The 27,964-nt window shown below is 41.5% G+C and overlaps 1 protein-coding gene across 2 annotated transcripts in view; it reads left to right on the plus strand.

The window, feature by feature from the left end:
• Window positions 1-27,771, plus strand: part of chd4b (chromodomain helicase DNA binding protein 4b) — a 31,776-nt gene extending 4,005 nt beyond the window's left edge. Inside the window, exons 5-40 of one of the 2 annotated variants that reach the window (XM_072679918.1) lie at window positions 403-521; window positions 1,109-1,452; window positions 1,578-1,690; window positions 1,824-1,941; window positions 2,102-2,271; window positions 3,106-3,354; window positions 4,747-4,950; window positions 5,153-5,364; window positions 5,570-5,701; window positions 8,009-8,105; window positions 8,569-8,760; window positions 9,466-9,666; window positions 10,092-10,229; window positions 10,457-10,578; window positions 10,992-11,165; window positions 12,730-12,871; window positions 13,041-13,172; window positions 14,789-14,906; window positions 15,060-15,184; window positions 15,920-16,012; window positions 16,118-16,259; window positions 16,748-16,920; window positions 17,986-18,175; window positions 18,885-18,971; window positions 19,137-19,228; window positions 19,333-19,466; window positions 19,659-19,803; window positions 19,924-20,080; window positions 21,099-21,220; window positions 21,335-21,572; window positions 21,694-21,756; window positions 21,901-22,044; window positions 23,467-23,575; window positions 25,217-25,349; window positions 25,438-25,633; window positions 26,549-27,771. In XM_072679918.1, coding sequence (XP_072536019.1) covers window positions 403-521; window positions 1,109-1,452; window positions 1,578-1,690; window positions 1,824-1,941; window positions 2,102-2,271; window positions 3,106-3,354; window positions 4,747-4,950; window positions 5,153-5,364; window positions 5,570-5,701; window positions 8,009-8,105; window positions 8,569-8,760; window positions 9,466-9,666; window positions 10,092-10,229; window positions 10,457-10,578; window positions 10,992-11,165; window positions 12,730-12,871; window positions 13,041-13,172; window positions 14,789-14,906; window positions 15,060-15,184; window positions 15,920-16,012; window positions 16,118-16,259; window positions 16,748-16,920; window positions 17,986-18,175; window positions 18,885-18,971; window positions 19,137-19,228; window positions 19,333-19,466; window positions 19,659-19,803; window positions 19,924-20,080; window positions 21,099-21,220; window positions 21,335-21,572; window positions 21,694-21,756; window positions 21,901-22,044; window positions 23,467-23,575; window positions 25,217-25,349; window positions 25,438-25,633; window positions 26,549-26,718 — 5,490 coding nt within the window. In that variant the 3' untranslated portion in view covers window positions 26,719-27,771. The remainder of the gene's footprint in view (window positions 1-402; window positions 522-1,108; window positions 1,453-1,577; window positions 1,691-1,823; window positions 1,942-2,101; window positions 2,272-3,105; window positions 3,355-4,746; window positions 4,951-5,152; window positions 5,365-5,569; window positions 5,702-8,008; window positions 8,106-8,568; window positions 8,761-9,465; window positions 9,667-10,091; window positions 10,230-10,456; window positions 10,579-10,991; window positions 11,166-12,729; window positions 12,872-13,040; window positions 13,173-14,788; window positions 14,907-15,059; window positions 15,185-15,919; window positions 16,013-16,117; window positions 16,260-16,747; window positions 16,921-17,985; window positions 18,176-18,884; window positions 18,972-19,136; window positions 19,229-19,332; window positions 19,467-19,658; window positions 19,804-19,923; window positions 20,081-21,098; window positions 21,221-21,334; window positions 21,573-21,693; window positions 21,757-21,900; window positions 22,045-23,466; window positions 23,576-25,216; window positions 25,350-25,437; window positions 25,634-26,548) is intronic. The other variant, XM_072679919.1, reaches the window with a different exon arrangement.
• The last annotated feature ends 193 nt before the right edge of the window (window positions 27,772-27,964 follow it).

Here is a 27,964-nt window from a genome sequence, read left to right on the forward strand (position 1 = left end):
TATTGAAGTATTAACCAAGAAAACGCTTTGTAATTGTTTGTCATTTTAAGTTGGCCTGATGTAATTTCTGTTTTCTTACAGTGTACATTTGACTATTTCCATACACAGCTACGTTTAGACATTGATATTTCACTTAACGTGACAGGCACCATCATCCATTCAAGTCAGTCTTGACTTGACATTGTCTTATTCTCATTTATTTAACTTTTTCATTCCAAACTACACATCCCTATTGGATCTGGAGGTAACAGGATTAAGATATGTTTGGATGTCCATATGTTTGCATACTCTTATTCATGTGCATCCCTTGTTCAAATGGTGTTGTTATTTGGAATTGCAAGTGAGTTATCCATAAAATGTCTGCTGTCACAGCTTTCTCCTTCGTCCTTTTCATTTTCTCAGGAGCCCAAGTCTTCCTCTCAGCTCCTTGCAGACTGGGGTATGAAGGACATTGACTACACTTTCACACAGGAAGACTACAGCTCTCTCACCAACTACAAAGCTTTCAGCCAGATGGTCAGGTACAGCACGAGCTCTCTACATTCTACTTGTATATTGTCGCAAGAAATGCAGATGAAGCGCAGAAGAAGGAAAATATTTGCACTTTCAGTGGAAGTCAGTCTAAAATATTTGTATTCCAAGTCTTTTTGGAACATTACTATTGGTCTGTTTATCATGGATTTTTGGCTCAGTTGCCAAATGTACATTTTGACAAAAATATAAGCGACATATGTGTGTATATATATATATGTGTAGCATGTTAATATTGAAGACGATTTAACCCTTAGATTTCTAGAATTTTTTCCATTTTGCTGTATTATTTATTATAGTTACATTAGTTATTACAGTTAGATTACAACTACAGTATGTATCTGTATGTCTAAATGTTTTGCAAAAGGCAATGTTTTAGTTCGAAATCAAAATCAAATTACAAAACATCTCATAAATAATTAACATAAATTCACATAATTGGTTCTGTATGAACTATCAATAACAACCACTAAGAGTTATGTTTTCCCCTGACTATTGTTGCTGTTTATCATTAATTATAGTTTATTAACAGACTGTTATAGCTGTTTTGACTAAGCCACCCTGTTCTTCCTTCCAGGCCTCTGATTGCCGCTAAAAACCCAAAGATTGCTGTGTCTAAGATGATGATGGTTCTGGGGGCCAAGTGGCGTGAGTTCAGCACCAACAACCCCATGCGTGGCTCAGCGAGCACCAATGCCGCCCTGGTGGCAGCCAATGCTGCATTGGCTGTGGATAGCATGGTAACAGCTGCTGGTGCAGAACTGGCAGGACCTGGGACAGCAGCCCCAGCAACAGCTTCTGCTGTAGCCCAGGCAGCCACCCTAGCAACCACCCCGCCAACTGCACCAGCAACTGCAGCCACCACCCAGACTCCCCCTGCTGCACCCCCACTGCGCAAGGCCAAGACCAAAGAGGGCAAGGGTGAGGATGAAGGAACAAACTAGAATGGAGGGATAATTTGTGTCTGTTTATTATGTATTTTTGGGGCATTTAATTGCAAACCTTTGATCAGCTCCATTATCAGCCCGGGTTTGTGTGTGTTCCAGGTCCAAACGCTCGCAGGAAGACCAAGCCCAAGGTTCAGGACAAGAAATCTAAAGCCAAGAAAGTTGCGCCACTTAAAATCAAACTGGGCAGTTTTAAGAGGAAGAGATCGTCTGTAAGATATCTGTTTTTTACAAAGCCTTAGTAACCACTCTCCCGGCTTTACAAATGGGCCTAACTAAACTCCTCTCTGTCATTCCCATTCTCTCTCTTTCTTCCTCTCCCTCTATTCCCCACTCCTTTGAAAGAGTGGCGAGGATGATGATGGTGACAGCGATTTTGACAGTTTTTCGGTGAGTGATGGATCTGTCCGGAGTAGCCGATCAAAGAGCAAGAAGTCCAAGAGCTCCAAGAAGAAAAAGAAGGGTAAGATGGAACAGATAAACACCCACAAACACACACACAGACACTCCGGCATGCCCTGTAGACTGTTTAATTCTATCCATCAGATGTGTAAACCCTGCAAACGTGTGGTATTTATGTTCTCTGTTTCCTTGTCAACCTTGATCTACGCCTGCTTCCTTAGTGACTGAGGATGGTGATGGCTATGAGACAGATCACCAGGACTACTGTGAGGTGTGTCAGCAGGGTGGGGAGATCATCCTGTGTGATACATGTCCAAGAGCTTACCACATGGTCTGCCTGGACCCAGACATGGAAAAAGCCCCTGAGGGGACCTGGAGCTGCCCTCATTGCGTGAGTGATTCGTACTACGATTCAGACACCTATTGTAATCTTAAGTAGTAGAGCTGTCCCAATCTTAATTCTGCGGATCAGAATCAGGGCAGATCCAGTCATATTTGAACATATTGGGTAATCGACTATATTAAGCTAACAAACAAAATGTGTTTTATTTATACCAATACAGATCATTATTGGCCAATACTTAGCTTTAAGAGACCTGGAACAAATCAGGAGAGACAAAATAACTGGATTGGGACATCTCTAATGAGTAGTAAAGGGAATGTTTACGTAGCATAGGGTCACTGTCACACAAAAACCTTGCCTCTCCAGCCATGAGAAGAAACGCCTGAAAAGAATGGGAGGGCAGAGCTACAAAGGAGGCTCAGGTAGGAACACTAATGACAAGGAGAAGGTTGAGGAGGAAACAAGAAACATGTATCAATGGAAGTATCAAGATGTAATGTTTTGCAGTGCTGTATCAATTCTCAAAAACACACTATCCATTTTTATTCAATAATTTACACTCAGAAATGGAGTCAGTGGTTCATTTAGTGTTGTTTTTAAACCCCAGGCAGATTTTCATATGCAAAAGAAATGTAGTTATATATGTCCATGTGTTTTAAATGCAACAGGATCACAGCGTGTTTCTGAAACGTATCTGATCCTGTATTTATTGCTGGCACCTGCCACTGGAGACACATGTAATACCAGGAGTAAATGTTGTCTCTGTCTTACTCCTTTTCTGTTGCTTTGCCTCTCTGTTCTTTTCACTCTCTTGCTTCTCTCTCTCTCTCTCTCTCTCTCTCTCTCTCTCTCTCTCTCTCTCTCTCTCTCTCTCTCTCTCAGGAGAAGGAAGGTATTCAGTGGGAGGCACGTGAGGAGAGCTCAGAGGGAGAGGAGGAGAATGATGAAGGAAGGAGGGATGATGGAGGGATGGAGGAGGAGGATGACCACCACATGGAGTTCTGTCGCGTGTGTAAGGACGGTGGGGAGCTGCTGTGCTGCGACACCTGCCCCTCCTCCTACCACCTGCACTGCCTTAATCCACCCCTGCCTGACATCCCCAACGGAGAGTGGATCTGCCCTCGCTGCCGGGTACGTGTGAATAGCTCTGTGCTTTCAGTGAAGATGGTATGTTGTCAGTTGGCCAGAGAGAGTGGTATGGGTTGAGATTTGACCTCGTTTACCAGTGAAATGAGTATCTATGCATGATTGTGTTGTGGGTGTCATGTTTTTGTGTGTTCTCAACAACATCAATTTGTCTGTGCAAAACCAATGAAGGTCTGGATGTGTTCTGAAAGGGGGCTAAGATACGTTCGTGGGTACGTATTCACAGAGATGAGATTAGTGACAGACTTTAGTTATACATTGAAGCTACGAGGCTAATTAAGCTGTTGAGCAGTAAAAGATTAAATTACTCCAATTAGCGCTGTGTAACCTGCATGCCTGAATCACCACACGCTTCACACACTGTGTGAAGTTCTTAAGTAATCTTTGCTCATGTGGTTTCTGACAGTGTGTGACACTGTGTCATCTGAGGAAAACGATCTACAGATTTTTGGACGAAGAAGGTGAAAATGGTGTAAATTAGATATTTGGCTGAACTGTGGCTTGAAAAATTGTGTTTCTGTTTCTGCAAGTTATCAAGCTTTCCCACCAGACTTTGACAGACATTAGCATTATTACAGTTTATCTGCCTCTTCCTTGTAAATGTATCTTATTTGAATTTGTATTATAACTATTCTGTACACTGTCCACTTTAGTCTTTTTTTATTTATACTTTAGTAGTTTTTATTGACTTTTAAGTAGTTCCAGTGCTGCTTAATGCAAACAATTTATGATGGACAAACGTATTGTCTGTATGAATGCAGTGTTGTAGACTGTATTACTGTGCTCTCTACCGCAGTATTTAGACAACATAGCACATACATTCAGACTGCTGTCATGATGCCTAGACATTTACATTTACATTTAAGGCATTTAGCAGACGCTCTTATCCAGAGCGATTTACAAAAGTGCTTTGCTATTTACCCAAGGATAACCTCAGCCAGTTTGAATAGGCTAAAAATTCAAAGATACCTCTAAGTTTAGACACTACTAAACACAAGTCAATAAGGTCCACTCTGCTATTTGCCCAAGTATTCTGGGAAGAGGTGGGTCTTAAGAAAGGAGCACATAGTATTTTATAACTTATATAAGGGTTATAGGGTTTTGTCTTTAGAGAAATTACAGATAACTGTGGTGAGTACAGTTTTCTATACCATCTAAAGAAACTGGAAAGTTTCTTTAGATGGTTCTGGTACAGGAAATGGTCTGACAGACTAACATCAGCGTCACATGACAACACCTTATAGCTCAGCTTAACTGCCAGTGGAGTAGTGGAAAAAATTGAGGGTGTTAAACTAAAACGTTTGACCAGTAGTGCAGAAAGCACCATCGTAATCAAATCTTGTTATTAACTGATTGGGATTATGTCGTTTTCCTCAGTGTCCTCCTCTGAAGGGTAAAGTCCAGAAGGTTCTTACCTGGCGCTGGGGAGAAGCCCCACCACCAATGCCAGTTCCCCGCCCCCCTGATCTCCCAGCAGATGCCCCAGATCCTCCTCCGATGATTGGCCGGAAAGAGAGGGAGTTCTTCGTGAAGTGGTGCAACATGTCATACTGGCACTGCTCTTGGGTGCAGGAACTACAGGTAACACACCCTCTCTCTCTCTCTCTCTCTCTCTCTCTCTCTCTCTCTCTCTCTCTCTCTCTCTTAAACACCCCCACACACACTGCTTTTGGATGCACAAGCAGCACATTACACACATTGCATACGCACACACAATATTCAAACAACACATTTTACACGCTCAGTAGCCAATTACGTTACCTCTCTCTCTCTCACTCACTAGCTGGAGCTGAATTGTCAGGTGATGTTCCGCAACTTTCAGCGTAAGACTGATATGGAGGAGCCGCCCATCCTCGATTTTGGCGCTGAGGGCGATGAGGATAAAAGCACCAAGAGGAAGAGCAAAGACCCTTTCTATGCCCGCATGGATGACGAGTTTGGTCGCTATGGTGTGAAGTTAGAGTGGCTCCTCATACACCGCATCCTCAATCACAGGTAGAGGGGTTGAGAATGAGCAGTGAGAGGTTCTGCTCACACACTTCACCTTCGGACACAGAAACAACTTTTTACCCAGTGTCATGTTCTAATAATTCTAGTTGTTTCTCTAATTGTAGTAGTTTTCTCTCTCTCTTCCTTACATTTCTCTTCTATTAATTTCTGCCTCTCTCTCTCTTTCTCTCACTCTTGCTTGCTCTCTCAGTGTTGATAAGAAGAATAATGTTCACTACCTGATTAAATGGAGAGATCTGCCATATGACCAGTCATGTTGGGAGAGTGAGGATATGGAAATCCCTGATTATGAAACCTACAAACAGCAGTACTGGAACCACAGGTACACACTCACTCACTACAAGCCCAACTGGGTCCCAGTAAAAACGTAGTGTACAAACCCACTCAGAGCCCATGCCCACCTGGAACCAGCCTTGCCCACGTTCTACCATGTGAGCCCTACATGAGCGTGTTGGCTGCGTAATGTGTTCCCAAATAATCACAATAGACAAAGCAGCGCATGTTTGGGTTAAATCAGTAGTGGGCGGTATACCAGTTGATCCAGTATACCATTGAAATTTATCCTAACTAACTACATATGTAACACATGTAATTTCACATCTCCATTCTGATTTCACTTCCCAAGGACCCCCAGGCCCTGTTTTCTTTCCACCAGATTATCTTAGGTTAGGGTTAGGGTTAGGGTTGAGGTTAAGGTTAAGGTTAGGGTTATATATATGAGGTACATAAGTATATGAGTACATAGTAACTTTCTCTTGTAGCCAGTAATAATGAGGCTAGGTGGTTAACCAAGGAGTATCAGAAAGATGCACACACAGGGGAAGGTACTGCAGGGGGGAAATACAAAACAAAACCTCCTCAAGTAAATTTCATTGTAGCACAGCTGACTTGGTTTCACTTAGTTACATACATTTAGTTAATTAGAGGAAACAGATCAGACTCCAAAACTGCAATGTTTTCATTACTTGGGTGCAATATTTGATTCACCTGCTATTAAAAGTTCAATGAACTGAGGATTTTAAGGTTAGGTACTCTTTAAGCTAAACTACAAATCTTGTTTGCAGTGTGCACACACACAGACTCATACACTGTTTTTTCACATACATTCCTTGTTTGGTGCAAACCTTGTCTTTAGTACTCTTCGGTCCATTTCGGCCAGTAGGAACACTCCACCTGTACTTGGGTGTGCATAAAGCAAAAGGAAAGTGGCGCTCCAAAAATGGCCGGTCTTTTCCTGTCAATTTCCAAGTAGTCTGGGTTAGTTTGCTGTTGGTGGGAACATAGTTTAAGATAGTCGGCACCAGACAAGGGAATTCAACATCAGAGCATGCTTTTTTTTCTCTATACACTGCACCAGTATTGTTAATATTCGACTCTTAAAGCATTATGTAGCATTTTTATTCTCCAACGTCTTCAAAATCCTTTTGAGGCTCCTCTTACTTATAATAAGATGAAAATCGTCTCTGTGATTGCCATTTCGGACACGTCACGCTGCTCCTGCACTATGCAACTTTTGCAGTTGACCGTTTGCAAGAACAGGTTACGCTGTTGAAGACTGAGGAACCAGAGTCATATTATTATTTGTATACACTCCTCTAATATTACGCTCCCAAGTCAGTCAACATGCTTCTTGCACTTTGAGTACTGGTTCTGTATTTCTCAGCTCGTCCAGAAATGCATGCGTAAAGCCATCAATGAGGGGAAGCTCAAGATGGCAAGATTTGTATTTACTTTAGTGGAGTAAAAGTTAGCCAAATAGCTTATTGTTGTGGAATATAAATAGATACTTACGGGTCCAATAGCTTCAGATATAGCGGTTTGTTGAGATGTTTATTGGCCTAGATTGTAGATTATGCAGTATTATATATGCAAAATTCTTGCTAACACTGTATTTTGTAGTGTTTCTGCCTAGAGGCTGCTAAAATGCTGCGCATGGCATGTGTCGCAAATGGACTCAAATAATATTTTTGTGCATCCTGACCAAAGTAGTGCTGCGTGACATAACTAAATCGATAAATATAGAATAAGCTGCTGCTAATAAAAGCATATAAGCACTTGCACCACAGAACATCATTGTCTTAGGCTGGGCCACCTTAAATTAATACAATTTAAACCAGTGCATAAATAAACTAAACGTTCATAAACAGGTGACGATTATATTAATCTTTCTGATTATGGTGCATGTACCTGTTAATGGCCTTCTGTACAATGGGACTTATGTGTTATCAAGAATATACTGAATGTTAATTTATATTTGAAATGCGGATACAAATTTGTAAAAATGAAATAAGTAGCTCTCCAAATTTCTGACTGTTTAAAAAGCACAATGAATGCCTGCTTGTATTTTGGGCACTTTTCGACCATTGTGATATGAAACCAGTCCAAACAAATGAAAATTGTACGTTGTCACAAACAGAAACAGTGGACGTTTAGTGAAAATGGCCTTATTTATATCCTCATGAAGGACATACTTGTACGCACACACACACGCACACACACAAACACACACACACACACATAAACTTTCATAGATATATGACATACTGAACGAGCATTCAATAAGGTTAAAAAGAACTGCGTTTCTGAATATGTTTGTTTCCTTTAAATCTCTTTCCTCTGTTTCTCTAAGAGAGCTGATGATTGGAGACGAGGGCAGACCAGGAAAGAAGCTGAAGAAAGTGAAAGTGCGAAAGATAGAGAAGCCTCCTACTAACCCTGTGGTGGATGTAAGTAAGGAGCTTATAATTAGTCATATTTAAAACATCATCTCTCCTGATCACGCAACATACACATGCAGACACACACAACATAATAACTGCTAGCCAGCAAGATGGCAGAACAGTGGTATCTTGTTGACTAGTAAACTAATATATCCGCAAGTCAACACTGTGGCCAACTAATCAAGGACCATACCTCAGTGTAGCTGCTAAAAGTAGTAAAAAGACTAGTCCTCTAGTGGAGTTAACACCAGCTATTAACTATTAACAGTAAACACTGTATGTGAATCATATCATATGAGTGTTATCAGTGTAGGAGAACTTATAGTTCATGGGACATAACAACTCCTGTAGAATCAGCAAAAGTGTTCTCCCAGTGTCCTCTCTGTCTTTTCTCATTCCCTGCTCTTTATGTGTATGTGTTTTCCTCCCCCTTTCTCCTGTGTGCCTGTTCTGTTTCCCTTTTCCCCAGCCCACTATAAAGTTTGACAGGCAGCCAGACTATCTGGACTCGACAGGTGGCACTCTGCACCCATACCAGCTGGAGGGCCTGAACTGGCTGCGTTTCTCCTGGGCCCAGGGCACAGACACCATCTTGGCTGATGAAATGGGTCTCGGCAAGACCGTCCAGACCGCTGTCTTTCTCTATTCTCTCTACAAAGAGGTGTGTGTGTGTGTGTGTGTGTGTGTGAGAGGGATCTTACTTTTTTAGCATATGGTGACAGTTTAGAGAATTGTGTACTTTTTGACAGCCTTCCCAGAAGAGTCTGCTTTTTATAATAAGGCCTTTATTACTGAAATCAGATGTTCAAATCAATATTTTACATATTGTACACCATTATACATATTAAATCATATTATATTAAATACTACAATATTATATATAAATATTATATCTATTTTTGCATATTATAAACCGGCAGTTGTTTTTTACATCATGTGAGAATACCATGATGAATAAATCAATACAATGCTCCAAACTGATTTGCAGTTAAATCCTTTTACATTGACTTCCACCGGGGTTTTCTTCTCCTGTAAAGTTGCCATTTTAGAGAAGGTTTTTAGTAACAGCGACAGTATACTGCATGTGTAATTACATTTATAATTACATTTTCAATTATGATATTCGCATATATTTAGAAACATGTCTAGGAATAAGCATCCTTGCTTTTAAATGAACAAAGCCAGGGTGAAATGCGTTTAGGAGCAGAAGTAGCAGGGAGCAAACAGGGTGACAGGCCTCACTGCAGTTAATAAGAATTTCTGAAATATTTGCTATTTCACATCGTTGTTTGCCGTCCTATATGAAGGTTACTGAGGGATTTGCTTATATGTATTCTTAAAATGTCATTCCCTCCTCCTGGCCCAGGGTCATTCCAAGGGGCCATTCCTGGTGAGTGCCCCTCTGTCCACCATCATTAACTGGGAGCGGGAGTTTGAGATGTGGGCTCCCGACATGTACGTGGTCACCTATGTGGGCGACAAGGACAGTAGAGCCGTCATACGAGAGAACGAGTTCACGTTTGAAGGCAACGCCATCCGTGGAGGCAAGAAAGCCTCCAAAATGAAGGTGAGGATAAGGATGAATTTCTTCAGTCAAAGAGAAATTCTCAACTTTATAGGACTGCCAGTAGTTCCACATGTCAGTTTGTTGTGTTTGACTTGTCACGTAATTATTTATTTAATTATTTATATTTAATTACATCACTTTTCTAGTTTTGCAGGGAATTGATTTTATAATAAATTTACATTATGTACAACATGACAGGACACCACTTCTACTGTTCAACTGTTCCAGAGAAGCCTGAAATGACAAGAGTGTTAAGAGCATTTAGAGTTTAGAAATAATTACTACAAAATCCTTTGTTGTGTTTTTTGTTATTTTTTCAAAGCATTTTCGGGAGTTGATGGGCAGCTTCATGCTGACTGTATCTCTGAAGCAATGGATAGAGTTGTAGTTGCTTTTCAGTAATCTGTGGTTTTTGTGTCTTGCAGAAAGAGGCAGCTGTAAAGTTCCATGTGTTACTCACGTCCTACGAGCTGATCACTATCGACCAGGCTATCCTGGGCTCCATCGACTGGGCCTGCCTTGTAGTGGACGAGGCTCACAGACTCAAAAACAACCAGTCGAAGGTGAGTCTGACCGACAACTGGACAATAAGCCACCTTTACTTATTCTCTGTGGAATTGCAAGCTTTCCTATAATCCCAATGAGTAGACACACAGTTTTAAAATTTAATTAATATTGGGATGTGTTGAAGCAGAATATTGGGAATATTATTAATGTTTCAATATTATTAAAAATTTCCACCCAATGTTTCACTGGAATTTCTCTCTCCCTGTCTTCCTCGCTGTTTCAGTTTTTCCGAGTGTTGAATAATTATCCTCTGCAGCACAAACTGCTGCTGACTGGCACTCCTCTACAGAACAACCTGGAGGAGCTCTTCCACCTGCTCAACTTTCTCACCCCGGAAAGATTCAAGTACGAGTCTGTGTGTGTGTCTGTGTTTGTTTGTCTGTGTGAGTGTGTAGTATTTTGCTGTCATTAGTATGGGTGGAAATTTGTGAAGATTTTATTGAGTTATGATTCTTGATGATCTGTTTACACAGTAATGGAATAATCACAATACAAAACAGTATATTGCATTTTGGTTTCTTTGTTTATTTGTTTATCGTATGATTTGGTAATAGACCAAATGCTATATTGTTAGAATTGATTAGAAAAAGACAAGTCAGTGCAGTTAAATCAAAGTCAAGGCAGCTTCCAATAAATATTGATTTTACAACCAGGAGTCTAGCTGTGTGTGTATAACTGATGTATTATTGACATTGTGTTGCCTAGAGATTTTCTTATGTGTGTGTGTTTGTGTGTGTGTGTTTGTGTACGTGTGTCAGTAATTTGGAAGGCTTCCTGGAGGAGTTTGCTGACATTGCTAAAGAGGACCAGATCAAGAAGCTGCACGACATGCTGGGACCGCACATGCTCAGAAGACTGAAAGCAGACGTGTTTAAACACATGCCCTCCAAAACGGAGCTCATCGTCCGAGTGGAGCTCAGCCCCATGCAGAAGTGAGAGATGTGGGAAGAGGGGAGGGATGGGGAAGGGAGAAAGATGGTACGGAGAGAAGAGAAACAGGGAGGTAGAATTAGAAATGCGGGAGTAATGAAATGGAGCAGCATGGCTATGTTTGGTAAAGAGTTGCTGTTTAAATTTTAAAGTTCAGAGTTGTTGCTGGTGTTTTACTATATGTAAATATTGTCACTGTCACGCAGGAACCTTGTATCTTCAAAACAGTAAAAAATTCTTAACATTTGAGTGGAAGTTAGTGGAAAAAGATTTAGTGTAATTCATTTTAGTGTGTTTTGGAATTTCGACACAGAGTAAAGAACGACCTCCAGATTTAAAGTAAAAAATGTAAAATGCTGCCTGCATATAGAATATTAAAATGAGCGATGTAGCGGTACATAAAAGTCTCGGTTTAGTTAACATTGCAGTTTGGTCCTTACGATTTGGTATGAGGTAGGTACAATTATGAAAAAAGCAACAGAACTCCCTAATGCACCAGACTAACCCAGGTTTCTTTTCATTTGTGTTGAACAGACCTTGTGCAAGTTACAGTTTGTTCCATCTGGGGTTGTATAGCTCCCACTGAGGAAGTCAGTAAAGCCTGTAGTGAACATGTAAACGCCTGCATGTTCAATGTGTTTCCGTACACATAGCCTACAGCTGTCCAACACGGACATTCCTACCTCGTCCAATCCACCATGACGTCATGAGTTAAAATAACATGGAAAAAAAGGCAGAATGTCGTTTCACTGCATCATGACTGAAACCACTACAATACCATGCAAACCCAAACTGTACTTGCTAACGGCATTTCGGGGAAAACTTGTGACTTGTCTTTGTCCACGGATTAAACGTTTCGCCCGTGTTACACATTCTCTATACGAATCTTAATTTGTGCACTGTCATGGTTTGGTACAAATACACGTACCATTACACCTGTGTTGGGAATGTTATTCCAGAATTTATATAAAAAAATTGATAGATAACAAATTCTACAAAATCTACTTCTTGAGATTTAACTTAGTTTGAGTTGATGTACAAAAAAAGAGAGAACCAAGATGCACATATAAAGAATGGTTTTCTTTCCATGACAAAACATCATTATTACATCTAGTATTTTAAAGTATGTCGTCTTCCAATCAAAGATGGTATGATGAAAAATGTAGAATAACATTGGGGATGTGCATTTTGATGTTTAAGTATCTGCAAGAGATAATGAACAGATATTTTATTAACGGTGGGGAATCTCCTGCTTAACACTGCATTTTTTTTTAAATAATATATTTAATAAAAAATATTCTTAATCATAAATAGGACCAGAACTTTTGCATTTTACTGAATTGTTGGCTTGTTTGTTTATTTTCTGTTTGACTGATAGTAATAGAGCAAAAAATAATTTGAGTATTGAAATAATTCCATCTTGATTGATCTGTTCACATCCTTAGTTAACATATAGAATTTTAATCATTAAACTGAACTAATGATAAATGTTTGGTTCATCAACCTATAAAAACTGGTTTCACTGACCTGGCCTTCCTCTCCGGTGTGTCTGTCTGTGTGCAACAGGAAGTACTATAAATATATCCTGACACGTAACTTTGAGGCTCTGAACACACGTGGTGGTGGGAACCAAGTGTCTCTGCTGAATGTGGTGATGGACTTAAAGAAGTGCTGTAACCACCCCTACCTCTTCCCCACAGCTGCCACTGTAAGTGTCCACCTACTCTCCCCTGCAGAGGGGTGTGCCACTGCTGTAGAAAATGGAGGGGGGAGGGGGGTTACTGGTCTGGAACTAAAAGAGTAGAAATAATACTGCTGGTATAATATTTGTGTGTTTTGGAATTTACTGATATATATCTGTTTGCTTTTTATGATAGGAAGCTCCTAAAATGCCCAATGGGATGTATGAAGGCGGAGCCCTTACAAAGTCTTCTGGGAAACTGATGCTGTTGTGTAAGATGCTGAGAAAGCTCAAAGAGGGTGGTCACAGAGTGCTTATTTTCTCACAGGTATATATGTACACACACACACACACACACACACACACACATACTGAGCTCATATTTTCACAGGTACACATAGATGCATAAACAAACACGTGTGCAAACCACAACATGCTTAAAAAAAACTTCCATAACCTAGAACTTCACTGGCCTAGAATCACTGTGGTATATTAATAACTCGGTAGGTTAGGTCATAGGAGTTGTATATACATATATATATTAAATAATCAAGGGTGGCCCAGTCAAAGAGCAGACCTCAACCCAACTGAAATGTTGTGTCAGGACCTTAAGAGAGCTGTGTGTAAAACAAATGCACACAAACCTCATTAAACAGAATCAATAATGTAAAGAAGAGTCGGCCAGAATTTCTCCAGAACGATGTGCAACACTGATAAATGGGTAGTTAAAAGAATAAGTAGTAGCCAGGTGCTGCTAGTCAAATCAGCATTGATCATAGAGAAGCTATTATTGTTGCTGCTCATCCATCTGGGAAGAGGATTAGATGGATTTCCAAACAATTTAAAGTAGAGAACATTCAAGAACATTGCTAATCTTCTCAGAAGTAGACGTCCCAGCAAATTCACCCCAAGGTCAGACCGTGCAATGCTCAGAGGAATTGCAGGAAACCCAAGAGCTACATCTCTGACTCTACAGGCCTCTGTCAGCATGTTAAATGTTAATGAGAGCACAGTTAGAAAAAAGACTGAACGAGTATGGCCTGTTTGGAAAGGTTACCTAAAAAGAACATGGCAGCTTGGCCCAAGTTTGCCTAAGTCATTGCATTCATTGAGTCAACCTTAAACTCCCTGTAAAGGAGTAAAGTTTTCTAGAGCCAAATGTAAGCCATCTATCCAATAGCTAAAGCTCAAGCTTAATTGAATCATGCAACAGGACAATGATCCCATGCACATCTGCAAGTCTACGACAGAATGGCTGAAAATGAAAAAAAATCGAGGGGTGTTGCAATGGCCCAGTCAAAGTCCAGACCTCAACCCAACTGAAATGCTGTGGCAGGACCTTAAGAGAGCTGTGTGTAAATAAATGCCCGCAATCCTCATAGTTTTGTGCATAACTGCACAGAAGAGTGTTCCAAAATAGTGTTACAGAATTCCTCCAGAATGTAAGGTTCACAATGTGAAAGACTGATAAAGTCATACATTGCCAAAGGTGGTTTGACAACTGTTGATTCATGGGGTGTACTTGAGCAGTACTATAGCAGTTCCTCTTGATTGGTTGTCTTAACAGTTAAAAATACTGTATTTTATCTGAGTCTACTTACTGATTCATGTCAGTCGTGACTCAAAGCTGTTGCCTGAAGAAAAGCTGATTAAGTGACTCTGTTCTAATCAGCTTCTTCAGGTTCTGTTAATTAATGCTGGTCATTAGTCCACTGGGTTGTTTGTTACTTTGTTACCAGACTTTTGGGCTACACAAACACTACCAAGCACAGTGGAAATAAGCCAGAAAAAAATACCCAACAGGCTCAACTCAGCATTTGGGTGGGGTGGAAAAAAGGGGGCTCACAGGGCTCACTAGACCACACACCACACTTCACAATACACTGTATGGAAGGCTTTACACTTACGCTCTATTCTCTCTATCTCTCTGTCTCTTTCCTGTAGATGACAAAGATGCTGGACCTGCTGGAAGACTTCCTTGAGAATGAGGGGTACAAGTATGAGAGGATTGATGGGGGGGTGACGGGTGTAATGAGGCAGGAGGCCATTGACAGGTTCAACGGTAAGGTTTAAAAAACATTTATTTTGAATAAACAACAACTAAAAACAACCAAAAAACAGTGTGGTCTGCAGTGTTAAACTCTGGGCTAAACTGAAAGGTAATATGTGTAAATATTGTTTCTGACCCTGAGCGTTTTCCCTCCATGCTGTCCAGCTCCTGGAGCCCCTCAGTTTGTCTTCCTCCTCTCCACCAGAGCGGGGGGTTTGGGCATCAATCTGGCAACTGCAGACACTGTAATCATCTATGACTCAGACTGGAACCCACACAACGACATCCAGGTATCCACACAACTACTCCAGAATCACTTCATTGGCACACTTCCATATTGTTGCCGTCAAAAAACGTTCATTTTCATCTAATCATTGAACAAATGTTTTTTTACTGGTTTAAGATGAGATAAGATAATCCTGTATTAGTCCCACAGTGGAGAAAATTCTCATTGTCACAGCAGCAAAGGGATAGCAAGACACTCAAATGCAAAAACGTAGATAAATTACCACTATATACACAATATAAATAATATAAGTAAAAAAAGCAATTACATTATTATATTATCTAAATTATCTACATATTATTTAATCTAAATGTGTAGAATTCAATCTTTTTGATCGCTACCTTGTTTCTGCTTCTATGTAAATTGACCTCAAGGCTGTCTGTATTGTAAAATAATCCATAAGTGAGCACACAAGCTCATTCAGAGTGAAGTGTGGATTAGTAATCATGTATTATTATTTTATTCAAACTGGATAACAATGAAACTTGAGCAATATGTGACATATTCCTAATCGTTATTTTTTTGTTCTGTTCCAAATTACTTTTTGACACTAACAATAAAACATCTGAATTTATCACAGTAGTTCATCAAAAAATAGATTTGTTTGTAACAGAAATGGCAGTCACATGTGGCCTATGGAAAGGGGGGAAATTACCTTACAGAATCTTCACAAATAACATACATTAAATGTTCTTATTCTGTAAAGCTACTAAATGTGTCATCTCTTGTGTTCGCTCAGGCATTCAGCAGGGCCCATCGTATAGGCCAGAACAGGAAGGTGATGATCTATCGTTTTGTCACTAAGGCGTCAGTAGAGGAGAGAATCACTCAGGTCTGTGCTGCACCTAACAAAGCAACATGTTTTGCACAACTTTGAGGATGTTTTGCAGCATTCCATTGTATTACAACTCTCTTTCACTTTCTCTTGCTTCTGTAGGTGGCAAAGAAGAAGATGATGCTGACCCATTTGGTAGTGCGTCCTGGTCTGGGCTCCAAGGCTGGCTCAATGTCCAAACAGGAACTGGATGACATCCTCAAGTTTGGCACTGAACAACTGTTTAAGGATGAGATTAACGAGGGTAAGGTGTATGGTTGCTATAGTGTCATGGTTTTATGGTTTCTCCCTGTTTGTATCTTAACTCCACTGAAACACTGTGGTGCATAATATTTGTGATGGGGCAAATAATAACATCCCTAGTGAAGATACATCCAACCATTAGGACTCCAACAGGACTTAAGCCCATTCTTTGAAGACATTATTAGACACAATACAGTATCTAACATCTAATGGTTTCTGCCCGGCACAAGCATCTGGACATTGCCGGAGTGGCATTAGTCTGTAGCTGCAGGGTCATGTCTGTAGTTAAATTGCCAGAATACAGAGTTGTAATTTACTGGCAAATAGAATCATCATAAGACTACTTTTTAAGTCTACCCACCCTCCTCATATTCTATTGTGCTGCCCTCTTTGTATTCACCTTGTTTACTCCTCATCTTTAATTGAGCAAGTTGATGATAATGTGAGTTGAATGTGAGTTGATAATAATGTGCCATTGATGTGTTTTAGGAGGTGATAATAAAGAGGAAGACAGCAGTGTGATCCACTATGATGACCAGGCCATTGACAGACTGCTTGACCGGAACCAGGATGCCACAGAAGACACTGAGCTTCAGAGCATGAATGAGTACCTCAGCTCCTTCAAAGTGGCCCAGTATGTTGTGAAAGACGAGGATGAAGAGGTATGCCTGAGCCTGTGTGTGTGTGAGGGGGGGTGTATATTTCGACCTTTAGGCTGTGCAAATCATGAGGAATGCTGTAGAACATGACTATCGAATTGACATTATTTTTCCCTTACCCTGAACATACTGATCCTATATCTATATTACTACATCATGAGACATGGTGTTTGAGGTTTGCCTTTTCTTTAAAGGTGTGCTGGAATGTCAAACTGTATTTTCCTTGGCATAGTTAAAAAGGAGACTTGACTGGAACTGGCTTACCGTAAAGCTCACACACTGTTGCCCATTCAAAAGATAATCTGGTATAAGCAAAACAGAGCTGGAAAAAAGTTCAATTCCAAAACCCCAATGCTAGCCCACAAGCAAAAGCCCTAGTCAAAGCTGGGGAAGCAGTAAAACATGATGGTGTTTGGAGAATATGGTGTTGTTGAAATTTGCTGTTGGAGAGCAGCAAATCACCTCCAGACTTGTGCTAGTTATGGGAAAAAAGGTTACATGCTACATGAACCAGGCCTTGTCTTTGCGACTTTTCCTGTGCCACAATTCATAGTAAGAGAGCTCAAATGTGGCACATGACAAAGCGAAAAGGCAAACTGGGATCTGCACTGGGCTAAAAGCTAAGGCTAGACTTTTACCATCTGTTCTCTTCATCATCTGCTCCCTCAAATACAAACTGGACTTTCTCAGCTGATTTCCAAACTAGAGCTGAACACACACCAGGGAAGGTCCCAGCTTTTTTTTTTTTGTACCAAGTCGAGAATGCCAAACCCAGGGAAGAGAGGGAGGACAATGCTATAAGTTAACCAGCTACAATCTCTTCAGCTCTTCACACTGGTTAGTGTATGAGAGAACAGCCTTCATTCTGAGACAAAGTATCATGGTTGTAAAATAGGCTTAAAACATTACATTTTAGCATTTTTCACACCAACTAAAGGCACATACCTATGGCACATGTAATTTACCACTGGAGCAACAACGCCATTTTTGCTAAAAGTACATGCAAGCTTCCAACCCAGCATTTTGCACCATGCAAACCATCTCTCGCTTTCTTTTGTTGTCTGTCAGGAGGAGGATGTGGATAGGGAGATTATAAAGCAGGAGGAGAGTGTAGATCCTGACTACTGGGAGAAGCTGTTGCGTCATCATTATGAGCAGCAGCAGGAGGATTTAGCGCGTCACCTGGGCAAAGGCAAGCGGCCGCGCAAACCAGTCAACTACAACGACTGTTCGCAGGAGGACCGAGGTAGTAGACGGGGTACAGAATGAGCTTTTAACACTCTTTTATTACTATTCCCTCCTTACTGTGTGTGTGTGTGTGTTTGTGTGAGAGAGAGTGTGAATGCTTGAAAAAACAAGAAAACCAATCTAATCAACAGTCCAGTAAGTCACTTCTCATAACTTATACCTATTAGTTGAAGACCCCATTGTTCCCCTGCTTTACAAAAAAAGAACCCTAACATACACTCTTAAAAATAAAGATGCTTTAATAAAGGGCCACATAAATACCCGTGTTTGTAATAGAAGGTTTTATACTAATTTAAAGGTTCTTCTCACTCACACGTCTGTAATACAGACAACAAGCCTTAATCACCTCAGTGACACTTTTCTTATTCGGGATTTGTTTAGTCATGAGGGAAATCGGATCCGTTATTATAAGAGCAGAGCTGCGAATATTTCTGTGGTTTAAAAACGCACCATCATGAATCTGGCGTTGACTTTTCTCTCTTACAAATTAAAGAAAATTCCTAGGAAAATATCTAATGAATGTTTTAAATAGAAGCAATAGTGGTTCTTCTGTGGCATCATTGAAAGAACCATTAAAACCACCGCTATTTTTAAGAGTGTAGCATAGTCAATGGTATGGTTTCTGTGTATGAATGTGATTATTCTTCTCCCTACATTAATTATTTTGCTACAAGGAGTTTGAACTGCTTCTCATTGTATTTCCTCTCCTTTCTCCGTAGATTGGCAGGATGACCAGTCTGATAACCAGTCAGATTACTCTGTGGCCTCGGAGGAGGGAGACGAGGACTTTGATGAGCGCTCAGAAGGTAATTGAGTATGTGGAGACTGGAGTGTGTGTGTGTGTGTGTGTGTGTGTGTGTGTGTGTGTGTGTGTGTGTGTGTGTGTGTGTGTGTGTGTGTGTGTGTGTGTGTGTGTGTGTGTGTGTGTGTGTGTATTCTGATAGCCATTGTCCTTTCTGCCTCCTGCACAGCTAACACTCGCAGGCCAAGCCGGAAGGGCTTGAGGAATGATAAAGATAAACCACTGCCTCCCCTACTGGCCAGAGTGGGAGGCAACATTGAGGTCAGCTTAAAATCTATCTTTTTTTTTGCCATTGATTGGTGTACATTCTAGAGCAGTCATCCCTCGCTGACACACACACACACACACATATTTGCTCTCTCTAGGTATTGGGTTTCAATGCTCGTCAGAGGAAGGCCTTCCTGAATGCAGTGATGCGTTACGGGATGCCTCCCCAGGATGCCTTTACCACACAGTGGCTGGTCAGAGACCTGAGAGGCAAATCAGAGAAAGAGTTTAAGTAAGTCTAGGTTGGTTTTTATGGTGTTATAGGGTTATAAAAGGTGTAAATAGAGATATGGAGATAGAAGGTTTGTTCTGATATTAAAGTAAGTACTTTGTTTTGAATATTTTAAGTGATGTACATATACCATACACTGTATTAATACACCCCTGTACACATCTGTTTTGTCCTCATTGTTTTTTTTTTTAGAGCTTACGTTTCTCTGTTCATGCGTCACTTGTGTGAGCCTGGAGCTGATGGCGCTGAGACCTTCGCAGATGGAGTTCCTCGTGAGGGGTTGTCACGGCAACACGTCCTTACGCGCATCGGTGTGATGTCACTCATTCGAAAGAAGGTATGTGTGGTGCTGATAAACTGAGAAACAATCACAGAGCCTGTGATTGTTCAGCAGCTGTGTGTTTTATTTGGTTGCTGGGCATCAGTGCTGACCTGCAGTTGACCGTCTGGTGTGCAGGTGCAGGAGTTTGAGCATGTGAACGGCCAGTGGTCAATGCCATGGATGAAAGAATTGGAGGAAAGCAAGAGAGCTGCAGCTGTCGCTGCCGGAGATGACCCCAAAACACCCTCTACTGGAACACCGGCAGACACACAACCCAACACACCTGCACCAGGTAAAAAAAAAAAAAAAAAGACACCTCAACACACCTGGACTAGGTGCACAGAGATGTACACCCAAATACAATTGCACCAGGTACACAAACCCCGCAAAACACTTGCAACAGTAAACAGACAGCTCTAAAAAAAAAAAAAACAACTGCACCAGGTACACTTGTACACCCCACACACAGCCATGTATATACATACACCATAAACAAACCTGCACCAGGTACACACATACACCCCAAAGCATCTGCACCAGTTACACATATACACCCTAAAGCATCTGCACCACTTACACACATACACCCCAAAGCATCTGCACCACGTACACACATACACCCCAAAGCATCTGCACCAGTTACACACATATACCCCAAAGCACCTGCACCACGTACACATATACACCCTAAAGCATCTGCACCACTTACACACATACACCCCAAAGCATCTGCACCACGTACACACATACACCCTAAAGCATCTGCACCACTTACACACATACACCCCAAAGCATCTGCACCACGTACACACATACACCCCAAAGCATCTGCACCAGTTACACACATATACCCCAAAGCACCTGCACCACGTACACACATACACCCTAAAGCATCTGCACCAATTACACACATACACCCTAAAACACCTGCAGCAATTACACACATACACCCTAAAGCACCTGTACCACTTACACACATACACCCTAAAGCAACTGCACCAATTACACACATACACCCTAAAGCATCTGCAGCAATTACACATACACCCTAAAACACCTGCACTAGGTACACATATACACTGCCAAGCTTTTGCACCAGGTACACACAGACACCCCAAAGCATCTGCACCAGGTACACACAGACAGCTGAAACACACCTTTAGGATATTCAGAGACATACACCCCTGCACTGTATACACACAGACAAAAGCTATTTATCTAATATGCAGAAGTACTTGCTCAGAAGTGCCATCTGCTGGCTCCTCCATGTTCCTGCAGCTGCTATAAGTATAGTTTTATCTTCTCTTCAGTAAAGCAAAGTCTACCCCAAACAGATGATCTCTCCAAAGGAGAGGAGTCAGAGAAGGAAATGGAGGACAGGATGGAGGGAGAGGGGGAGAAGAAGAAAAGCTCCAGCACCCCAGACGATGAGGTACTTCAGACTTCCTTTGTTGTGACCAAATGTTTTTGTCCGTCACTTATAATTTCTTTATCTCTTTCTCTGTCACTATCTCTATCAATCTCGCATTCTCTCTTTTTCACTCAGATTATTGAAATTCCTGATGATGGTGAAAGTTCCCCCAGTCCAGAGCAGAAGGCAGCAAAAAAGGAAATGGAAGGAGATGCCTCTTTATCAGAGAGGGATGTGGGGAGTCGGGATGCAGGGGCAGAAGGGGAGAAAGAGAAGGATGGAGAGAAAGATGAGAAATCATCTAATTCTCCAAAAGAGAGCACCTCTGCTGAGACCAAAGAGGAAAGTTCAGAAGACTTGTCCAAACCTAGAGGTAAGCAAGAGTTAATGTGCTGTCCAGATCACACAGGAACTGAAACCTCTCCAGAAATAAAATCTCATACCCTATGCTATCAAATGTACTGTTTACTCATCCCTCCCTGTCTAACCAACAGAAGAAGCCAGAGAGGAGAAGACTGAGAAAACGGGCAGCAGCCCAGCTACAGAGGAGAAGAAAGGTACGTGCCATGAACACACACCCATACAAGCTTATGCACTCTAACGCACACTTTTGTGTGTGAGGGCAGTCTTACACATTAGTGGCACATATCACACTACCTCAGTAAATGACAAGTCTCGCCCCTCTCTTTCTCTCACTGCAGAACTGAAGGAGGGTAAGGATGATGTGAAAGCTGAGGAGCCCAGCAAGCTGCAGAACGGAGAGGATGGAGGAGCAGACAATGAGGAGAAGAAGAAAGCGGTCAAGCAGAGGTTTATGTTCAACATCGCTGATGGAGGCTTCACTGGTATGCAGTGTGTGCACGTGTGTGTTTGCTTAGTTGGTGTACTACCTTGTGAGGTAGATGAGAAAGCTAGTGACACTGAGAGCCAGCCAGAGTTTCTCCTCCTCTTTAGGCATAGAATAAATAAAAGTGTGGCCAGATGTTTGCAGACATTTGCTCATCCAACATTTGCTCTGAAATCAAGGGTATTGATGTACTTTTTTCACACTCTGATGCTGATGAGAGGAAAAAGTAATTAAGCAGGTAAAATATCACTTCCGGGTAGCCTGCCAGGCTTTAAAAACATGGCAGTAAATGAGCTTTACATGTTGTCTCAGGATTAACCATATATCAAGCATGAACTTCAGTATTAGGTAACCTATTAGACAGCATCTTTAAAAACCATAAAATTTAATTCAGATTTTTGGCTCGATTCTAACTCTATACACCAGTATCAAAACAAACAGATATCATTTCATCCTAGGTTGTAATACCAAAAGATGAATTTACCGGGGGCGTCATGGTCAGATGCTAAAGATATGTTTACATCCGCTTTAACATTCTCCTCCTTAGTCTAGCTGTTAACATCTGTTCCAAGCTGTGTGGGTATTTGGCATTTGATTCTGTAATCTTGGGACCACTCTGAGCATGAATCAACCAAGTAACGGTGGTGTGTATTTATAAGTAAAGATGCCTTAATAAAGAAAGCAGATGGGGTATTTTGATAGCACCATATAAGGAAATGCTCACAGTAGACGTATAGGCAGTATATATTTGGAAAGCCTTAATCACTATCAAAGGGTAAAGAGAAGGCAGTGGGGGTGATTAAAACTCTTTTTAAATTTATTTTGATTCCCATTGTACACTTTTGTAAATCTATGCATGCGCTGAGCTGCTAGGTAGCAAATTTTGGGGGAAAAAATTGGGAACCACTACCCTTTGGATTACCTGGGTCCATTTAGATCTTAGCTTGTGTTTGGTCAGACATGAAAACCCAGGTATGGCTGCAGTAACAGCCTTTGCTGTCTTTAAAAGGCTGTATATCAGTTGGAACATTGATGTGGGAATTTGATTGCATTCAACCACAAAAGCATTAGTGAGGTCAGGTGATGTTGGATGATTAGTTTTGCAACTGCCACTAATCGCAAATGCCACTAAAAGTCATCTCAAAATTATTGGATGGAGATTCATCACTCTAGAGATAACAGTAATCACTGATCTCAGCCCAGTCCTTAGGACTTTATACCCCTCTAGCAGATGACTGGCATTAGGCACGGCAACCTAATCTAGACTATTCTAAACCACCCCATTCTGTTGGCAGTTCTTTTTAATGGGTACTAGCTGTGTGTGTAAAATTGAAGTAATTAAAGTCAACTAGTTGTTTCAGTTTTTCTGTAGTGTAATGAAATTGTTTCCACCGTATTCATTATGCTTCTCTGTGTGCAGAACTACACTCCCTTTGGCAGAACGAGGAGAGGGCCGCCACAGTCACCAAGAAGACCTATGAGATCTGGCACCGTCGCCATGACTACTGGCTTCTGGCCGGTATCATACAGTATCCTTGCTGGCCTCAGAGTTGGAGAGTTTAACAGCATGTTTCAGATTCAGTTCTTGGTGAGTGGTTACCTACCCTCATTCCCCCTGTGTGAACATCAGAGACAAGGTGGGAGGTTAAAAGCTTTTAATGAATCTTGTTCAAGAGGCCTGAGGTTGTGGGTTTAATCCTCGCTCTGGTTCCTGTCTATTGGTAGTTTCATCCTAATACTCTGTATCCTCCTGAAGGCACAAATACTAGGTGAATTGGCTATGTCTAATTGAGCCTAAAAGTAATGGTGCTACAACAGGTTTTTTGAGTGATGTTGTGTGTGTGTGGGTGTGCTTAAGAACCTTCTAATGATTTAAAGAAATTGTGAACATTAATTTACAAACTTGTCCAAGGGGTATTGCCTTGCACCCAGTGATTATAGGTGGGCTGGCATCAAGACTACGAGCCTGACAAGTAAGAAGTGGAATAGAAACCGGATGGATGGATCCTAGTATTTTTAGCACACAATTATAACTCATTATAAAATTACTAAATAATCACATATTACCTTGACATTTTTGACCGAGGGGACAGAAATAGGACAGTTATTTTATTCATTTTGAGAAAACAAGGCATTGTTGCAAAAGTTAATAATGAACTTTTTTTTTGCTTTCTGTTTTAAAACAGAAACTTCAGTTTTTTGGCTTCTAGTTTGAGCTGAAATTGAGGTTCTTGGAATCTGCAATATTGTAAATCCCCTGCTCCCCTGCTGATTTCACTGAGTGAATTCATTAAGTTGTTTTGATTCTATGTGTTTTAAATAAGCAATCTAAGCAATGTGCAATGCACAAAGCATGGCTGTGACAGCTTGCAGCAAGCCACAAAGTGCACTGAAGCCACAGTGTGCACAGAACAGTGGTGTAGCTTTAGTGGTGCAGAGATTGCACTGCCAGAAACGGAGATTGCACCTGGTGCTAAAACATATTAAAGTCTTAAATTACCCAAAGTATTAGGAAATAGCAGTTTAAAACATTATCTCACTAAAACAAGTTGGATTTATTTTCGTAATGTTATCCAGGAGTTCTCTAATTTGGTTTAAAATGAAGGCTTATCACTCTAGGAAGTCCTGCATACATCACTGATTCAAAATATGAGCAATAGCCTAATCAGGACTTTCGAAGGAAAGGCTGTTACCATGTAAAATACAGGATATAATATATGGGAATGTCTTTCACTAGCTTTGTTTAAGCTAGAATGGCTAGAATCTAGAAATGTCAGTGCCTTCTGTTGGCTTAGGGCTAACATAGTATTAAAATCCTATAGGATGGGCTAGCAGAAATTAGCATAATTGTATAGGTGAATTTTTTATTTATTTAATAATGATAATGATAAGATCAAGAGCAAAACTGTGGCAATATAATAATCGAAAAAATTTAAAAGTAATGGTAATAAATCATTATAAGCAGGCAATAATAATACTATAATTTATTTTCTAAGTTGAAGATCAGGGACAGTGGGGTTGGACTGAGGACTGTGTTATTTACAATCTCAGAGGAGATGGCATCGCTGCACTGCTCTTACATGTCTTGCATGTGCTCTCCTGCTCTTTACTCTGCACTCTCACTCCAGCAGGCTACTGCTGTTATGACCTTTGACTTGGTGTGCTCTCAGACATGGCTATGCTCGGTGGCAGGATGTTCAGAATGACCCACGCTTTGCCATCCTCAACCAGCCGTTCAAAGGCGAGATGAGCCGTGGAAACTTTCTTGAGATCAAAAACAAGTTCCTCGCTCGCAGGTTTAAGGTACAGCACATTCACTCTCTCACTCTCACTCTCTCACACGCACACTCCTATATGCTGCTGGTACTGTACAGATTTTGTTTGCCCCCAGCTGTTGGAGCAGGCGTTGGTGATAGAGGAGCAGCTGCGCAGAGCGGCGTACCTGAACATGACTGAGGACCCATCCCACCCCTCCATGGCCCTCAACACACGTTTCAGTGAGGTAGAGTGCCTGGCTGAGTCCCACCAGCACCTCAGCAAGGAGTCCATGTCTGGGAATAAACCCGCTAACGCTGTACTGCACAAAGGTACAGCACTACACTACACTACACTACACCACACATGTGCTACACTAGTAACACTATGCATACAGTTACAACACCACACTTACAGCACTGCAGCACTAAAGCACTTTTCTAGCGGGAACTGCAGTACTGTGAGGTATGAGCATTGTTTGTGTCTGTGAAGTATTGAGCAGTGCATTGGTGGGCAGTCATGTTGGAACAGGAAGGGACCGTCCCCAAACTGTTCCTGCAAAGTTGGGAGCATGAAATTGACCAAAATCTCTTGGTATGCTGTTTCTTTCACTGGAACTAAGGGGCCAAACCCAACTCCTGAAAAACAGCCCCTCACCATAACCCCCCCCCCCTCCACCACAATTTACACTTGGCACAATGCAGTCAGAGAAGTACTGTTCTCCTGGCAACCGCCAGACTCATCCATCGGATTGCCAGACGGAGAAGCGTGATTCATTACTCCACTGTTTTAGAGTCCAATGGCAGCGTGCTTTGCATTGTGTTTGGTGATGTAAGGCTTGAATGCAGCTGCTCAGCTGTGGAAGCTTGAGCTAATCTGAAGGCCACATGAAGTTTGGAGGTCTATAGTGATTGACTCTGCAGAAAGTTGCCGACCTCTGCGCACAATGCACCTCAGCTTCCGCTGACCCCGCTCTGTCAATTTATGTGGCTTACCACTTTGTGGCGGAGTTGCTGTTGTTCCCAGTTGCTTTCACTTATTTATTAATACCACTGACAGTTGACTGTGGAATATTTAGTAGTGAGGAAATTTCACGTCTGGACTTGCTGCACAGGTGGCATCCTATAATGATATCACGCTGGAATTCAAACAAAGATTACACACACAAGACTACATAAAAAACAAAGCTCTACAAACTTTAAAACTATTTCCTACCCCCCACCCCCCCCACCCCCCCTCTTTCTCAGTTCTTAAGCAACTGGAGGAGCTGCTTAGTGACATGAAGGCAGACGTCACCCGTCTCCCAGCGACCATCGCCCGGATACCACCGGTAGCTGTGCGTCTGCAGATGTCGGAGCGGAGCATCCTGAGCCGGCTGGCCAGTCGCGGGACGGAGGTTACGCAGACACCCCGCTGACCCCCAGACGACCTTTTGACCTTTCCTTCCCTTAGGCTCTGTCCTGATCCGGAATAGCTTCACTCAGTCGTTCCCTCTTGTGCTGGATCAGGTGACCCAGAGTGCTGTACAGAGAGTCCTCCCTGCTGTTAGAATGGAGAGAGAGAAAGAGAATCCTCCACTGTAACATAAAGTGTCCCTCCATAACACTTATCCTTACAAACTCCCCAACTTGAGTAGCACTAAAACTCAGAGTGACCTCCCTCTCACTCCCCTCTCAAACGCCTCTGCGGCAGGTGATCAGGCCAAGAGCTTTGAGAGGATCCCCTGTGTCACATTGTGTCGTTGTCATGATAACCTCAGGCTACTCTGACTGCTCATTCCCATCTTTATAGTAATAACTCTCACCTGTAAAATAGAGCGCATGGATATCGGCTTTTCGTGGCCCCTGCATTGAGATTTTCAGGTCATTCATAGCTGGTGGGATTGCTGGGGGCGCTGACAAAAATGTGACAGATTTCTCTGGTTCAAATGTGTTTTACGAAAGTGAAAATATCAGATCACCACTGTTCTGTCTTTCAGTTCAGCCACTGAATGAAGTGGGTTGATGTAATCTATGATGTAATCTATTTTAGTCATGTGATAATTACGTACACATTTGAATCGAGTAAATGAACTGCACTTTTTTCAGCGTGTTAGAACACACGTGAACACCTACATACTATGACCGCTTAAATGAGCTCAGACGTCTCTGAGCGTCTTTCTGAGATTTCCCTAGCAAACTATACATTTGAAAAGAGCCTCTTTCCTGTCCACTATGCTCCGTCCAACCCGCCTCACCTCATTCCTAAGTGGTCCCTGGATGTTGTCACTCAAACATGACAAAAGCCACACTCCCTTCTCCAGCCCACAGTCAGAAAACACAACTAGCACATGTTTGAAACAAGGCCGATTTTCCACGTTCAAACTGTTTGATTAGCTCACTTTGTAAGTATTGTTGTTACCCTGGTATTGTTTATACACATATTCTTTCTGGATTTTGACCTACATACAATAAAAAAATAACAAAAAGGATATCTGCATATTATGGGTGTTTTTGGTGTTCTGGTATAGCTGTAGTCTATATTTTGTAATTCAACAATATTTGCTTGAGATCTGATTAGAAGTACACTATGATATGCTAAGTGAGAGTGTGGAGAGAGAATGGTTTAGCACACATTGGTTCAGGGAGGGCGCTAATGTGGACACCTAAGCTTCATTTATTGTA

The sequence above is a fragment of the Salminus brasiliensis genome, chromosome 5 (assembly GCF_030463535.1).
Source record: "Salminus brasiliensis chromosome 5, fSalBra1.hap2, whole genome shotgun sequence".
In the NCBI taxonomy this organism is placed as follows: Eukaryota; Metazoa; Chordata; class Actinopteri; order Characiformes; family Bryconidae; genus Salminus; species Salminus brasiliensis.